Raw genomic sequence first — 16,806 nt, 5'->3', positions numbered from 1 at the left:
AAATATCTTTAATATATGATTATTTGAATCCGTGGATGTCAAACCCATGGATATGGAGAGCCAACTGTACTGCTATTCCATGTATCACAATGTTTTTTGTTATTACTGTGTTCCCTGTTAGACTCGAAGTACTTTGAGGACAGGTACTTCTATATATCTAATCTTTAGCACATAGTATGATGTTAAAATATGATGCACAATTATCACTTTACAGGAGCTTGATTTAGTTCATTTGATCTATAGCTTTATATTTATAAAACAATTTATTCCATATCATTCTCCTGTTTTTAAGGTGTCTCTCCTGTTTTTAAGATTTCAAAGATGTGAATATCATGTTTTTAGACATTAACCCTAATAATGCCTCAGATTTATTTAGAAAATTATCTTCATGATTTTAAAGTTTTACCTAATAAAGAAATTCTATAATTGTGCCTTAAGAATGTAAGGTTATTTATAAATTTTAAACTTGGATGTTTCCCATTCATCGTTTCCCATTCATCTTAGCCAATGAGCAGATATTCATTAAATAGATCTATAATAAGTAAGACTAATATATATTAGCATTTTAAAAAATTGTAGAGCAATGTGAAATGTTAGGTTAGAGTACATTTGTTATCTGGGGAAAATCTACTTTAGGAACATAGTGAAATGTGTCAAAACTTTTGATCAGGAAAGAATTGAATAAGGGAATGTAAAAGTAGATGGTCAGAAAGGTAAATACAGAAGACTCCAGAAAGGTCAGCATTTATAATCTGTTTGATTTACCAATTAAATCTAGTACCGATTGGAACTCTACATTTCATGAGTTTGAGGAAACAATACAGAAATATTGTTCTAGGCATAAAAAAAGAACAATTTAATTCTGATGTTATTTAATTTTATTTTTAGATATATTAAGAAAAGCCCAGTAAAACATTTTTGGCCTAGATTATAATGTTATATGAAATGTACAAAGTATCATGGAAGAAGGAAGAATTGAAATGAAAAAACTCAACACAAATTTGTATATTTGATATACAAATGCAAAGATCACAAAATCTTGAGTAATTTAATTAATCTATGAGCTACTCATAAATTAGTTTCTATATCCTGCTTTTTTAGATTTTAGGCTGAATCCTGGTCTTTGAGCTGTTATGAGGATGCAGAGAACAGTAACGCCAATAAATAGGAGTATTGACTATGAAGACAGGGGTGGCAAAGAGATTTGAAACCTCTGTTAGCAGTGTGACTTTCTTTAAAATTTCCTTCCAAGTTGTCATTGATGACCAATGAATATTCAATTCAAACTGCAATAATAATTTAATGCTGTATAACTTTGTACTCAAGACTATGTCTTACTTTAGGCAAGAGAATTCTTTTATCTTTTTGCATACAGTAGATCGGTTTTGACCTTTACTATACTTTACTGGTGTGAGAAGGGTAAATAAATGCTAGAGGTAGTTAAAGAGGGGGTACTTTTTAAGTTTTACATTTCATTGAAAATAGCAACAATATTTGTTCTGAAATTGTTTTTGTTTTTAAATTTCCTCCAGACCTTTGTAGAAAACTGCTTTTTAAGTGTTTATTGTAAAAATGATATAATTAAAAAAAATTCCATTGTTGGTTAATGTGTCACTTTTATTGATTCATCACATGTTTTATCTTCTTTTGGAAAACAAGTTAAGATAGCTGTACTTTGGAGTTCATGTAAAATTAACCTGTTTTTTGTTTTGTTTTTGTTTTAGCCACCAGAAAGGCAGATTGTGGTTGGAATATGTTCCATGGCAAAGAAATCCAAATCCAAACCAATGAAGGAAATTCTTGAACGGATCTCCTTATTTAAGTATATCACAGTAGTAGTCTTTGAAGAGGAGATTATTTTGAATGAACCAGTGGAAAACTGGCCTTTATGCGATTGTCTCATTTCTTTCCATTCTAAAGGTATTAAGGGGAGTGAGGGAGTAACTCCTTTATCCTCTCTGATTATAAAACTAATACATATTAATTATAGACTATGAGATAGAACAAAAATAATTTTTGACCCACTTTCATGGACAGGTGATATTAACATTTTGATATATTTCTTTCCAGTGTTTGTCTTCTATGTGTATTTTTAAATTTAGTGTCATAGTGTGTGTGTAATTTATATATTTAACTTTTTTCACTATTATATCAAGAAGTTTTTTCCCCCACCATATCATTCTCAGATAATGTGGGCTTTAATGGTGACATAGTATATTATTGTGTGGATATACCATAACATATTTAAATTTATCTAATGACCTAACATTTGGACAGTTTCCAATTTTCACTATTAAAAATAAGGTTGTTTGGACTCCTCACTGCATATTTTTGTTTATATCTCTAAGTTTCTTAGGATAAGTTCTTGAATTATTTTAAGCCCCTTTCTATTCTGTATAGAAAAAGGTCTATCATTCCTCATATACATATTTATACTTTATTTTTAAGAACTTAATAATTTAAGATTTTTAGATATTCCTTGCTATATTTTATTAATCAAGCTGAAATATCAATTCAGGTTAAGTATTATTTCATAGCAAAGTCCACTAATCAAAATTATTACTGAGTGTATATCTGAAAGAATCTGTGAATTAAGTGAAATTCCCACTAAGAACTATTAATTGAAAAGACGTGTTCTCAGTTGTAAATGTATTCATATTTAATCATCACTTGTTACTAAAATATGTTGTCCTGAGCTATGTTAAAGTCTTATTTCAGCGAGAAAAAGATGGAGCATGATTGTGCTACCGTAGCCTAAATTGATGTTCATTATTTTGTAGAGAAGTCAAGACACTGATCTTTACAGAATGAGGCTGCTCATTTTAGAGAACCTTAAATTTCTTCCTCCTTGAGAGTAAAGTGTTCTTCTCTTAACCTCACATGGTTCTTCCTGTAAAAGCTACATTTGCCTGTAAAACCTTGATGCTATAGCTAATGTCATATTCCATATACCATCTTTTGGTAGGGAAAAGTTTCTCTTTAATGAAAACAAAAGCAGGAAACTGCAGGTGTTTCTGTTTGCTGAATTCTTTAAGGAGGCTTCAATCATAGACATTGAGACATCTTTACAAGTGATGATTCTGAGAGTCTTTATAAAAAACTTCAAGGATTTGTTATTTGTGGATAAGTAATTCTTGATATAGGGTATCTGTATTTAAATTTTAAAAACTAAAAGAAGTTTAGGAATAAATCTTGTTTTACTGGCCACAGCTTTCTCTTTTGTTTTAATTTCAGTATGTTTTAATACTTTTTCTCTTAACTAATACTGTAAAATATAGTCTCTTCACAGATATGCTTAGTATTCTCTAGCTGCATACTAAAGTTTTGTATCCTTGCTGATTTTTGTCCTTTTCCATAGATATTTATTAAAATATTGTCTCAAGGAATAGTAACTGTGAACATTTATTGAGCACTTATGCCAGGTACTGTGCTAAGTGACTTATATACACAGTATTATTAATTCCTCAAAACTCTACTAGGTAAAACTGGTATAATACTCTTTTTTATGCTGGTGTCAGAGACTTAGAGATACTGAACAAATTTGCTCAAGGTCACATAGCTAGTGGAAGATGAAACCAGAATTTCATTGCTGTTTTATGTCCTTAACTGTTACAGTATACAACTAATGATGTGTATGATGTATAAAATTGAAGACTTTGTGTCAGTTTTTTTTTCCCCTAGAGACAGGGTCTTGCTCTGTCGACCAGGCTGGAGTGCAGTAGTACAGTCACATAGCTCACTGTAACTTCATACTTTTGGACTCAAGTGATCCTCTCACCTTATCCTCCTAAATAGATAGAACTATAGATTGTGCCACTACCCTCAGCTGATTTGTTAAATTTTTTGTAGAGATGAGATCTTGCTATGTTGCCAGGCTGGTGTTGAACTTCTAGTCTCAAGCACTCCTCCCAACTCAGCCTCTCTCAGTGCTGGGATTACAGGCAAGAGCCACTGCACCTGGCCTTGGTGCCAATATAGAAAGTAAAATATAATCATTAAAATTTTTGGGGGGAGGGGTCCTGTTCTTAACCATATCTGCTATTTGATTTGTTTTCATTCTAACTAGAACTTTTACCAGTCTAGAAGTTTCAGGGAGTTAATTTCTAATATTTTAATGACCTAGCCTAGCATGATTCTGCTTATATATTTTATATTTTGAGCATATATGTCATATATAAATTAATTTTTGCTTTTGTTGCCTTCTTGTTTTTTTTGAGATGGAGTCTTGTTTTGTAGCCTAGGCTGGAGTGCAATGGCGCAGTTTCCACTCACTGCATCCTCCGCCTCCTGGTTCAAGCAATTCTCCTACCTCAGCCTCCCAAGTACCTAGGGTTACAGGCATGCATCATCACACTCAGCTAATTTTTTGTATTTTTAGTAGAGACGGGTTTCACCATGTTGGCCAGGCTGGTCTCCAACTCCTGACCTCGTGATCTGCCCGTGTTGGCCTCCTGCTGGGATTACAGGTGTGAGCCACTGTGCCTGGCCTGCTATTTTTAAAGGTACATAAGGTCCTTAGATACCAGCTAATTTATGTGTGTAGGTATCAAAATAAGTGAAAAGAAGAGATGTTAAATATATTTTTAAAAAATTACCAGGTGATTCTGATATACCCATGTTATATGTTATTTATATAGAGATTTCTCTTTGTGTATGAGGTGAATCTTACCTACTTTCAGGTGATTGACAAGTCAGACATTCACTCACATGTCAGTGCTCCAAATTTGGTTATATAACCACTGGTTGCTATGCCTTAACAATCAAATTAGGAAAAAGTAAGATTTAATATGTAAGTTAAATCAAGTTTTATGTGTATATTATTTCATAGCTTTTATAGAAGGCAGTTATATGTTAATGAAATTAATCTTTTATGGGAGGTGGCATCAATTCAAGTTAATCAAGTATAGATGTCAACTTATCTTGAGACTGTACAGAATATGTTAATAATATGTGTTCTTAGGATTTCCACTGGACAAAGCGGTTGCCTATGCAAAACTCAGGAATCCATTTGTAATCAATGACTTGAATATGCAGTATCTCATACAGGATAGGTGAGTGGTAAAGTTGACTGAATTAAGGGAAGGAAAATTAACATTTTTTTAGTACCTACGCTACGTTGACATGTCATCAGATGTTTTTGCATTATTACTTCATTGTACTTTCAAAATAATGGTCAGAATAATTATTCATTACCTAATTTTATAGATGAGGAATCTTAATAGTTAGGAAGATTGGTTAATCTACCCGAAGTCACAAGTAGTTCCCCAAGTAGTAGGACAAAGACTTAAATGAGATTGTTTACTTTCCAGAACCTTTTTTTTTTTTTTTTTTTTTTTTTTTCTGAGACAGATTTTCGCTCTTGTTACCCAGGCTGGAGTGCAATGGCGCGATCTCGGCTCACTGCAACCTCCGTCTCCTGGGTTCAAGCAATTCTCCTGCCTCAGTCTCCTGAGTAGCTGGGACTACAGGTGTGCACCACCGTGCCCCGCTAATTTTTGTATTTTTAGTAGAGACAGGGTTTCACCATGTTGACCAGGATAGTCTCGATCTCTTGACCTCGTGATCCACCTGCCTTGGCCTCCCAAAGTGCTGGGATTACAGGCTTGAGCCACCGCGCCCGGCCTCCAGAACCTTTTAAACCATTGAAAGTTAGGAGCACTTTTTCTGTCATGGGACTGATGATGAACTTAAGACTTTACTTATTATAACTAGATTTTTTTTAATGGTAAAGTATACCTGTTTTGAAAAATATTATACTGTATATCTTAGCATTCATTTAACAAGTAAAAAGCACAGATTTCTAATACATTGTAAAATGAGTATATTTAGGTATTTCATTTAATTGATATTTCACTTCAATAGTTATTATAATGTCACCAGCATTCTGTTTTTTCATGCATTACCATTACAATATGAGATTATATATGAAAATGCTTTGTAAATATGAGACCCTATGGTTTTTTCACTTTGCTATTTTTTTCTATTCTTTCAGAGAGTAACATTATTAATCTCTAAAATTTTAAACATTTTCTCTGTGTTTACATATTCATATATGTGTGTGTATATGTATATATATGTATAGTATATATATATATATATATATGCAGCTGTATAAATGTGTGTTCATTTTAAATGGTTTGAAAAGTAAAAGTTTACCGAAAGCCATTTAATCTTGTCACTATAGCTATCATATTTTTTCATACAGAAAGCAATACATGCATACGATCACATTTTACCAAATTAGAATCACTTTTCTCTAGTATGCTGTGAATGTTTCTCCCTGTCATTAAATACTATTTGAGCATAAGGTTTTTAAGGCTTAGGTCATGTTCTGTCATTGTGATATATCAACTTTAACCATTTTTAAAATACATTTTATGTTCTCAGTTTTAATAATTAGTATCTTAATAAGCTAGAAAAGAATTGCGCATAAATTTTGGTTCTCATTGCTGACCATTTCCTCAGGATACTTTTTAAAATATTTGAAATGACGTATTTGTTTATTTAAAAAATAAAAAGGGTTGATAGACATACTCTTTTTAGTTGTAGAACAGTAATAGTATCTTCTAAGAAAACTACAATAATATATTCATTGTGAAATGGACCAATAAAACAATAAGGATGTTTTCCTTTTTCTTCAGGAGAGAAGTATATAGTATTCTTCAAGCTGAAGGTATTTTACTTCCTCGTTATGCAATTTTGAACCGTGACCCAAATAATCCCAAAGGTAAGAGTAAGAGATTTTGGGTAAGCTTCCTTTGCCACTTGACGTACTTTTGGGCCACATTCTTACAATAATTAACTGGAAGGAATTTAAAGAATTTATTGTATTCCATTAAAAAAAATCTATACAGACAAACATTATATTTAATTAAAATGTGACACTGAGTTAAAAGACTACCTAATAATTTAGAAGTTATTTTTCCTTCTCTTCTTTGGCCTACCTTTGATATATCTCTAAGTAGCATGTTAGAATTTTGAAATTACATTATCAGTAAATTTGTATTGATTTAGGGTGAACAAGTGATTTATCTATGACTATTGAAGTCAGTTTTAGAAATTTCATGCTACAATGCCAAAAACTAAATATTAGCCAATTAGCCAAGAATTTTGAAAGACAGTTGGCCCTGGAACAGCATGGTTTTGAACTGTGGCAGTCTGCTTATTCCTGGAATAAACATAAATTAAAAATTCAGAATTCATGGGCCCCACGTATACTGATAGCAGACTTTTTACATGGATTCTGCAGAGCCAACTGTGGGACTTGAGTATATGAAGATTTTGGCATATGAAAGGGTTCCTGGAACCAGTCACCGGGTATACGAAGGGGCAACAGTACTTCTAAGTATTTATTAATATTTTTAAAGCACTGTTTGCTCTTTTTTTTTCTGGTTGTCTGAAACATAGCATGGAAGCTATACCTAACTTAGTTTGAAGGCGAGATACATGTTTGTCTTAGGAGTTTAATACTCTGCTCACACTTAGTATTGTGGGGAATTTTGATGAATTTATCATACCTTAAGCCATCTTTTATTAAAACTGGAGGGGGAGACAGAATGAGATAGCCAAATATACCCTGTAGTGATTATCCCCTTCCCCACAGGAACACTAAATTGAAAACTAGCCATGCAGGAAAGCACTTTCCTAAGAACAAAAAAATTACCCCACCTAAGTGGTACCTCTAGGAGTCGACAAGAGTTGTAGCTTTCCTAGGCTTAGGGCGCCCTCTAGTGCTAATGCAGCTGCAGTGACCTCAGGCTTAGATCATAACAGTCTTTTTTGAGTATGCGGAAAGCTTTCTTAAGAAGGATGGACGCAAACATGCCCAAGCTGTGAAGACTGAATTAAATACCTAACTCATAGATGCCCAGACATCAGTGAATGTCTACAAGCATCAAGAACATCCAGGAAAATGTGACCTCACCAAGCAAACGAAATAAGGTACCAGTTAACCAATTCTGAAGTGATGGACATATGTGACCTTTCAGACAGAGAATTCAAAATGGCTGTCTTGAGGAAGCTCAAGAACTTCAAGGTAACATGGAGAAGGAATCAGAATTGTATCAGAGAAATTACAACACGATTGAAATAATTTAAAACAAGCCAGAATTCTGGAACTGAAAAATTCAGTTGACAAACTGAAATGTACGTCAAAGTCTTTCAAGAGCAAAGTGGATCAAGTAGTAGAAAGAATTAGTGAACTTAAAGACTAGCTATGTGAAAATACATAGCCAGAGGAGAAAGATAGGAAAATAATGAAACACCCCTACAGGACTAAAGAGACCTTACAGAGGAGTCTGCACAAACTGCCCAGGTAGCACTTTTTCATCTTTTTAGCCCACTCCTTTCTTTGTTTTCCTTTAGGACCTTTGGGACCTACATAGTTAATAAGGGGAAGGGAAGATGGCAAAAAAAAAAAAAAAAAAAAAAATCTTAAAAATAGCCTTAATGGGACAAATCTAAGAATTATTGCACTTAAAGACAACTTAGAGAGATCATGGTAGAAAGTTTATTCAAAGAAACAATAATAGAACTTTCCAAACCCAAAGAAAGATATGAATATCCAGGTACAAGAAGGTCATAGAAGAATATGAAGATTTAACCCAAATAAGACTACCTCAAGGCATGTATTAATCAAACTCTCAAAGGTCAAGGATAAACAAAGGATCCTTAAAGCACCCAGAGAAAAGATGTATATAACATATAAAAGAGCTCTGATAAACTGGCAGCTAACATCTAAGCAGAAAGCGTATAGGCTAGGAGAGAGTGTGATGGCATTCAAAGTGTTGAAGGGAAAAAAAAAACAGCCTAGCATAGTCTGTTCAGCAAAATTATCCTTCAAACGTGAAGACATAATAGACTTTCCTAAACAAAAGCTGAGAGATTCATGAATACCAGTCCTATCTTACAGGAAATGCTAAAAGGAGTTCATCAATCTGATAGAAAAATACATTAACAACAAGAAAGCATCTGAATGTTTAAAACTCACTGGTAATAGTAAGTACACAGATAAATACATAATGCTCTAACACTGTAATTGTGTATAAATCTCATATATTTCAAAGGAAGACTAAAAGGCAAAAATGTCAGAAATAATTACAATAGCTTTTTAAGAGTATAGAAACATAAAAATAGTGACAATAAAAAGGGAAGGGGAATGGAGTTAAAATATAGAGTTTTAAAAATGTTCTCTTTCGTTTCTTTGTAATCAGAGTTAAGTTGTCATCAGTTTAAAATAATTGGTAATAAAATGTTACTTGTGAGCCTTATCATAATCACAGAACAAAAATCTATAATAGATACACACACACACACACACACACACATACACACACAAAGAAATTAAAACATAGTACCAGAGAGAATTACATATATACATATTTGAGATAGGGTCTTGCTCTTCACCTGTGTTGGAGTGAAGTGGTATGATCACATTTCACCGAAGTTGGAGTGAAGCGGCATAATCACGTTTCACTGTAGCCTAGACTTGCAAGTGATCCTCCCACATCAGCTTCCTGAGTAGCTGGGACTACAAGCATGAGCCACCAGGCCCAAGTAATTATTTTTTGTGGAGACAGGGTCTCACTGTGTTGCCCGGGCTGGTATCACGACTCCTTGGCTCATGTGATCCTCCTGTCTCAGACTCCCAAAGTGCTAGGGGCCATCATGCCCAGGCAGAAAATCACTTTCCCACAAAGGAAGACAGGAAGGAAGGGAGGACAAAAAAATAAAAACCTCAGAAAACAAATACCAAAATGGCAGTAGCAAGTCTTTACCTATCAGTAATAACATTGAATGTAAATGGGCTGAAGTCTTGCATCAAAAGACATAGAGTTGCTGAATGGATTAAAAAATAAAACCCAACTCTCTGTTGTCTACCTATGATCATTTCAATTGATGGAGAAAAAGCATTTCTCCATCGTTTGATAAAATTAAATATCCCTTTTTGGTAAAATCTCCTTAAAAACTGGGCATGGAAGGAACTTACCTCTATATGATAAAAGCCACGTATGACAGACTCACATCATATTGAACAGGAAAAAGGTGAAAATATTTTCTCTAAGACTTGGAACAAGACAAGGATGTTCACTTTTGTCACTTTTATTCAACATACTGCTGGAAATTACAGTCAGAGAAAGTAGGGAAGATAAGGAAATAAAGGGCATCCAAATTGAAAAGGAAGGAGTTAAATTATCCTTGTTTACAGATGATATGATCTTATATTTAGAAAATTCTACCGTCTCTACCACAAAACTATTAGAGCAAGTTCAGTAAAGTTGTAGGATACAATAGCAACATAAAAAAAATCCATAGCATTTCTATATGTGAACAGCAAATCATCTGAAAAAGAAACCAAAAAAAGTAATCCCATTTACAATAGCTACAAATAAATTAAATACCTAGGAGTTCACTTATAGAAATGAAGGAGCTCTTCTACAGTGAAAACCGTAAAATGCTGATGAAAGAAATTGAAGAGAACATGCAAAAATGGGAAGATACTTCATTTTCATAGATTGAAAGAATCAATATTGTTATAATTGCCATACTACTCAAAGCTGCCTACAGATTCAGTGCAGTCAGAATACCAAAGACATTCTCCACAGAAATAGAAAAACAATCCTAAAATTTATATGAACCACAAAAGACTCAGAATAGACCAATGGAATAGAATAGAGAATCCAGAAAAAAATACACATATTTGCAGTTAACTCATAAAGGTGACCAGAACGTCCACTGGGGAAAGGACAGTCTCTGCAGTAAGTAGTGTTGGGAAAATTTGATAGCTATCTGCAGAATGAAACTAGACCCCATGTCTCTCCATATATATAATCAAAATGGATGAAAGACTGAAATCTAAGATCTGAAACTATGCAGTTACTAGAAGAAAACATTGTAGAAACACTCCAGGATATTGGTCTGGGGAAAGATTTCTTGATTAAGTAAGGTCTCAGAAACCCAGGCAACCAAAACAAAAATATACAAATGGGATCACATCAACCTAAAAAGCTTCTCCACAACAAAGGAAATAATACAGTGAAGAGATAATCTACGCTAAGGGAAAAAATATTTGCAAACTACTCATTTGACAAGGGACTAATAACCAGAAAACATAAGAAGCTCAAACAGCTCTATGGGAAAAAAAATCTAATTAAAATACGGGCAAAAGATTTGAACAGGTGTTTCTGAAAGGAAGACATACAGATGGCCAATAGGTATATGAAAATATTCTGAACATCACCAATCATCAGAGAAATACAGATCAAAACTATAATGAAATATCATTTCATCCCAATTAAAATGGGTTTTATCAAGAAGACAAGCAATATTAACTGTTTGTGAGGATGTGGAGAAAGGGAATACTATTGGCGGGAATATAAATTACTAAAGCCACTATTGAGAACAGAATGGAGGTTCCTCAAAAAACTAAAAATAAAGCTACCATATGATCTTGCAATCCAACTTCTGGGTATATGTCCAAAAGAAAGGAGATCAGTATATTGAAGAGCTGTTTGCACTCAGGTTTATTGTAGCACCACTTGCAATAGCCAAGATAGAAACAACCTAAGCATCCATTAATGGATGGATAAAGAAAATATGGTACCTATACAAAGTGGTATTATTCAGCCATAAAGATAATGAAATACTGTTATTTGCAACAAAATGGATGGAACTGAAGGTCATTATGTTAAATAAGCCAAGCCAGAAATAAATACTGCATGTTTTCACCTGTGGGTGCTTAAAAAAAAAAAAAAAAACGTAGAACTTGAGCTTAGAATTATTGTTACCGGAGGGAAGGATTACAAGGATAGCAATGATAGGGATACAAGGATAGGGATGAAGTGAGGATGGTTAATGAATATAAAAATATAGTTTGATAGAGTGAATAAGATCCAGTATTTGGTAGTACAAGAGAGTGACTAGTTAACAATAATTTATTTTATATTTTGAAATAGCTAATAGTGAAATTACAATGTTCCTAACACAAATAAATGATAAATATTTGAGCTGATGAATACCCCAACTATACCAATTTGATTATTGCGCATCGTATGCCTGTATCAGAATTTCACATGAAACACAAATATATATAACTATTAGGTACCCATGATGATTAAAAATAAGATTTAAAAAAGATAAAGTCATCATCATCTGAAACAGGAAACTTTTCTTGTCTCGAGGTAAAAAATTAACTTTCTAATTGGATTGTTGGCTTACTTTGCATAAGAGTTCCTTTTCTAACTTAAATAACTTAATGTTTTATAATATCTGTGATACAAATAATCCCACACAGTTTTCGGAAGATGGTGGCATGCTGGAGTTATTTTTCAGTCTTTCTTGATATAATGATTTCATGTCTAACTTTGAATTCTGTAGTGTGGTAGTGTGAAATCGTAAGTCCATAAAATTTTGAAGAACTATAGCTTTTAATGCTATATATATCATAAATTTTGGCATGCTAATTGCATAAACATATTTAATTAAAATCAAGTATATTATCCAAGTTTACTTTTCTTTATGGTCTTTTAGTAAAAAAGTCAATAATAATGTGGTGTCCTGATAATAAGAATATGTGATATTTCCTGCTATCTTGTTTGATTTATAGAATGTAATCTAATTGAAGGGGAAGATCACGTGGAAGTAAATGGGGAAGTTTTTCAAAAACCATTTGTAGAAAAGCCAGTCAGTGCAGAAGATCACAATGTTTACATTTATTACCCAACTTCTGCTGGCGGTGGAAGTCAAAGACTCTTTAGAAAGGTAAAACGTTTGTAACTTTTGTATGAATACTCTTCTTTATACATTTTGTATAAGTGTTATTAAAAGGAATCAAGCATTTAATTGATTATTGAATTCTTGAAAATGTATCATTTAAAGGTAAATTCATAAAACTGATGTACTTTGTTAGAAAAGCATGGCATTATTTTAGTTATTTAATGTTGTTAAGCAGAATTTCTGCCTACAGAATGCCAGGAAAGTTACTTGACTTTTCTTTTCCCTCCCGTTTGTAAATCTGTCAAACTAGAAATTCACTTAAGCAATAACAGTCTTTTAGAATAATGGTCCAGAAAAATAACAGCTCATAGAAAAAGTAACACTAATAACTTTACATACATGAAAGTACACTTAATTGTACTCCCGATAAAATAAATACAAATTAAATCTAGATATAATGACGCTGTATTACTTTTTGGATTGACGAAGATAAAAAATACTGAGGTAGCTGAGAAACAAGCACAAGGCTAAACATTGTTGGCAGAAATGAAAAGTAATATAACCTCTTAGCAACATAATTTAGAAATGTATCAGAATGTAAAATGCACATATATGTATAAAAAATGATGGAAATTCAAATTAAGAACACAGTGAGATACCATTTTAACATCCATTAAAGCAGCAGATATTAAGAAGCCTAACAATAACAAGTGTAAACAAGGATATAGAACAGTAGAAACTTACACCATTGCTGATGAGACCCTACATTGTTAAAATAATTGATAAAGATTATTCATTATCTTCATAAGTTGAATATGAGCACATTCTATCACTGAGCAACTCTACTTTTATTATATACCTTAGAAACACTCATACGTGTTTGCTGTTGGGACACATAAGAATGTTGAAAGCAACGTTGTTATAATTACCAAAGCTTGGAAAACAACCTAAACATACATTGATAGGAGAATGGATGAATTCTGGTGTATTTACACAGTGGAAAATTCTAGAGTAGTAAAAATGAACAAGTTTGGAATACATGCAGCAACCTAGATGAATCCTAGGAGCATAATTAGTATTTATTGTATTTCTATGCTCTTTAATGTACATACAGTAACAATAGAGACTACTAGAGTGTTAAGTATATAGTAAGTTTTATTAAATATTTGTGGTTTTAAAAACTGTATTTGAAAATTTCTAAGATGGAAATAGGTGGTAAATAAATTATTTGTCGTTTTATCATAAAAATGAGAGAAACAATTTGCTTTTTATATCAGTGGACATCTTTCGTTTTCAGATTGGCAGTAGAAGTAGTGTTTATTCTCCAGAAAGCAATGTACGAAAAACAGGCTCATATATATATGAAGAGTTTATGCCTACAGATGGTACTGATGTTAAGGTAAGATTGATTAAATTACATTTTAATTTTATATTTCAGGCTTACCAATGATATCAGAAAAAGAAAGTAACCTTTAGCTAGATGTAGCCAACTTTTATTCTGAATCTCTTTCTTTTTGATTAGGGATTCCTCATGTTTTGTACCATGAACATCTTTGGCAGTCTGAAGCCTATTGACTCTTAAGAGTAGTGTTCTTAAATGCCTAAAACATGTAAGATTATGACGGAGACCAATTTTATTCAAATATAATAAAATATTTATTTAAAACCAACTTTGTGTTACACATAATATGTCTTTAAAGGGGCATTACATAATAAGATAATAGAGGTAAAGGTCTAATAACAACCACAGTTTCTAAGCAGTGATTAGTGTGAGGTTTTGAGATCTGTTATAACCGTGATGTGATATAAAACATGTCTGTCATTTTAGTTGGTGAAAAAAAGCTCTTAACTGCTTTACCTTCAGCCAGTCTCTCTTTACCCAGAATGTTTTCAAAAATGTAAATCTGACTATGAATCTATCCTTAAAAATTCTCTAGGGGATCCTTATTGACCACAGGATAATAACCAGATTCATAATCCTTCCATGCAAGATATTTCAGCCTGTCCTATGTTTGTCTTATAAACCTGATTTCCTACAGTATAAACTACATCTGACTACTTGCCAAAACCTGATTACATCATGCTGTTCTTGCCTCTTTCTTTTACTTTTCTTCTCTTGTCTGCACTCAAATTCATGCCCCTATCCTTTTAAAGATTTTCTTTTGGGAGTTTTTTTTTTTTTTCCCCCTATGAGTTGTATAGTTATTTGCATCTCTCATTTGTCAAACAATTTGAGGAGAGCAATCACACTGTATACTTCCAGGTATTCCCTCACAATACTCAGTATAATAGTTTTCTATAGAGAACGAAACTTCACTTTACCACTTTTGCCATATAATAATTACTTATTACCTTTCTCAATGAACTGAAAATTTGGGCTTGTAAAGTAGAAAGATGTGTCTTTCTATTAGCCTGGATTCTTAACTGTTTTTTAATGATTGTTTTTTTCACTGGATTTGTTGTCTACTAGTTACACACACACACACACACACACACACACACACACATTTATACATTTGTTTAACATTTGTGAAAGGTTTATACAGTGGGTCCAGATTATGCTCATGCTGAAGCTCGAAAATCTCCAGCACTTGATGGCAAGGTGGAACGAGACAGTGAAGGAAAAGAAGTAAGATATCCTGTTATTCTCAATGCACGAGAGAAATTAATTGCTTGGAAAGTCTGCCTTGCTTTTAAGGTAAGATGTTATACAAGCCTATAGATCCTTATAAAGGTAAATTCTAATTTTCTTTTTTGACTAAGACATTATTGGGGCTGATAATTGGAGAAGTAAACTGAGAAAGCAATTAGTACATCTGAATGGTTCATGTACTTTTCAAGTGATTCTTGCAGTGTCACTTTATTCTTTTGTATTATATATAAGAAAACCTGGTCAATTTATTCAGAAATTAAAATTACAGAAATGACTCATCTAACCATAGAGTTTTAGGGGTATTGTCTAACATATTTTTTGAAACTGGCTTTAAGTGTTACTTTCATAGAATTGGTAAAATTTCTTTGTTGAATGATAATAGTTCTTGGTGGTCTAGCCTTGATGATTGGTTCTTTGGCCTGATATAAGATAAAAGATGTTCATGAAAGCAATATAAAAGCATTTCTTAAAAAAACTTTTTTTCTTCTGACATTTGACTAATTCTCTCAATCTGTATTGTTAGATTTCTTCCTAACTTCTATTTAAATAGAAGTAGTACAACCTTCATTTAATGAAGGATAAATATTCTGCCTTTTTGAAATCTTGCCTTAGACTAGTATATATTACTGGTTATTAAATAATAAATAATTACTTTGTGCCTTAATAACTTGAAGTGTCTTTCATGGCAGTAATGTTAGCCTATAAATAAGTTTTAATAGCTTTATAGAAATCCTTTCATTAAACCAGGATTCTGAAAGCTATGACATAAAATCGCATTGTACTCATATCTGATGATTGAACATAAAATGTAGATTAGAAAATTCTTAGAGCCTGAGTGGGAAATTCATGCTTTTTGGCCATTTTCTTCTCCCAAATAAAGTAAATTTATTACAAGTGTTCATGAATATATGGTATTGGGGATTTAAAAGATCACAGGATTTCAACGGGGGGTGGTGGCGCACACCTGTAATCCCAGCACTTTGGGGGACCAAGGCGGGTGGATCACCTGAGTCCAGGAGCTGGAGACCAGCCCTGCCAGCATAGCAAAATCCTGTCTCTACTAAAAATACAAAAATTAGCTGAATGTGATGGCACACACCTGTAATCCCAGCTACTTGGATAGCTGAGGCACAAGGATCCATTGAACCTGGGAAGTGGAGGTTGCAGTGAGCCAAGATTGTGCCACTGCACTCCAGCCTGGGTGATAGAGTGACACTCCCTCTCAAAACAAAACAAAGCAAAACAAAACAAAATAGATTACAGGAATTGCTCTAGAATATATCTTCAAAACTATTTTCCACCCTCCTTGTTTTTTTTATTTTATTAAAGTGATATAATTTCTGCTAGTGTCAAGTTGTTTTTTTGATCAAATCCTTAACAAATTTTTAATCAGATCCTTAAAAAGTTTTTGTATTTTAATCAGATCCTTAAAAAAATTT

At 32.9% G+C, this 16,806-nt stretch overlaps 1 protein-coding gene across 22 annotated transcripts in view; it reads left to right on the top strand.

Moving 5' to 3' along the window:
• The window catches only part of PPIP5K2 (diphosphoinositol pentakisphosphate kinase 2), a 78,208-nt gene that overhangs the window by 11,070 nt on the left and 50,332 nt on the right, over positions 1 to 16,806 (top strand). For all 22 annotated transcript variants that reach the window (XR_012512954.1, XM_039468011.2, XM_039468003.2 and 19 more), the window contains 6 exons: positions 1,725 to 1,920; positions 4,961 to 5,051; positions 6,642 to 6,727; positions 12,605 to 12,759; positions 14,012 to 14,113; positions 15,251 to 15,412. Coding sequence is in view for 21 of the 22 variants with exons in the window: in XM_039468011.2 (XP_039323945.1) it covers positions 1,725 to 1,920; positions 4,961 to 5,051; positions 6,642 to 6,727; positions 12,605 to 12,759; positions 14,012 to 14,113; positions 15,251 to 15,412 (792 nt within the window). In the remaining variant the exon portion in view is untranslated. The remainder of the gene's footprint in view (positions 1 to 1,724; positions 1,921 to 4,960; positions 5,052 to 6,641; positions 6,728 to 12,604; positions 12,760 to 14,011; positions 14,114 to 15,250; positions 15,413 to 16,806) is intronic.

Source organism: Saimiri boliviensis, chromosome 1 (assembly GCF_048565385.1).
Source record: "Saimiri boliviensis isolate mSaiBol1 chromosome 1, mSaiBol1.pri, whole genome shotgun sequence".
NCBI lineage: Eukaryota > Metazoa > Chordata > Mammalia > Primates > Cebidae > Saimiri > Saimiri boliviensis.
The sequence above is the reverse complement of the archived record's forward strand: the minus strand, read 5'-3'. Positions and strand labels throughout refer to the sequence as shown.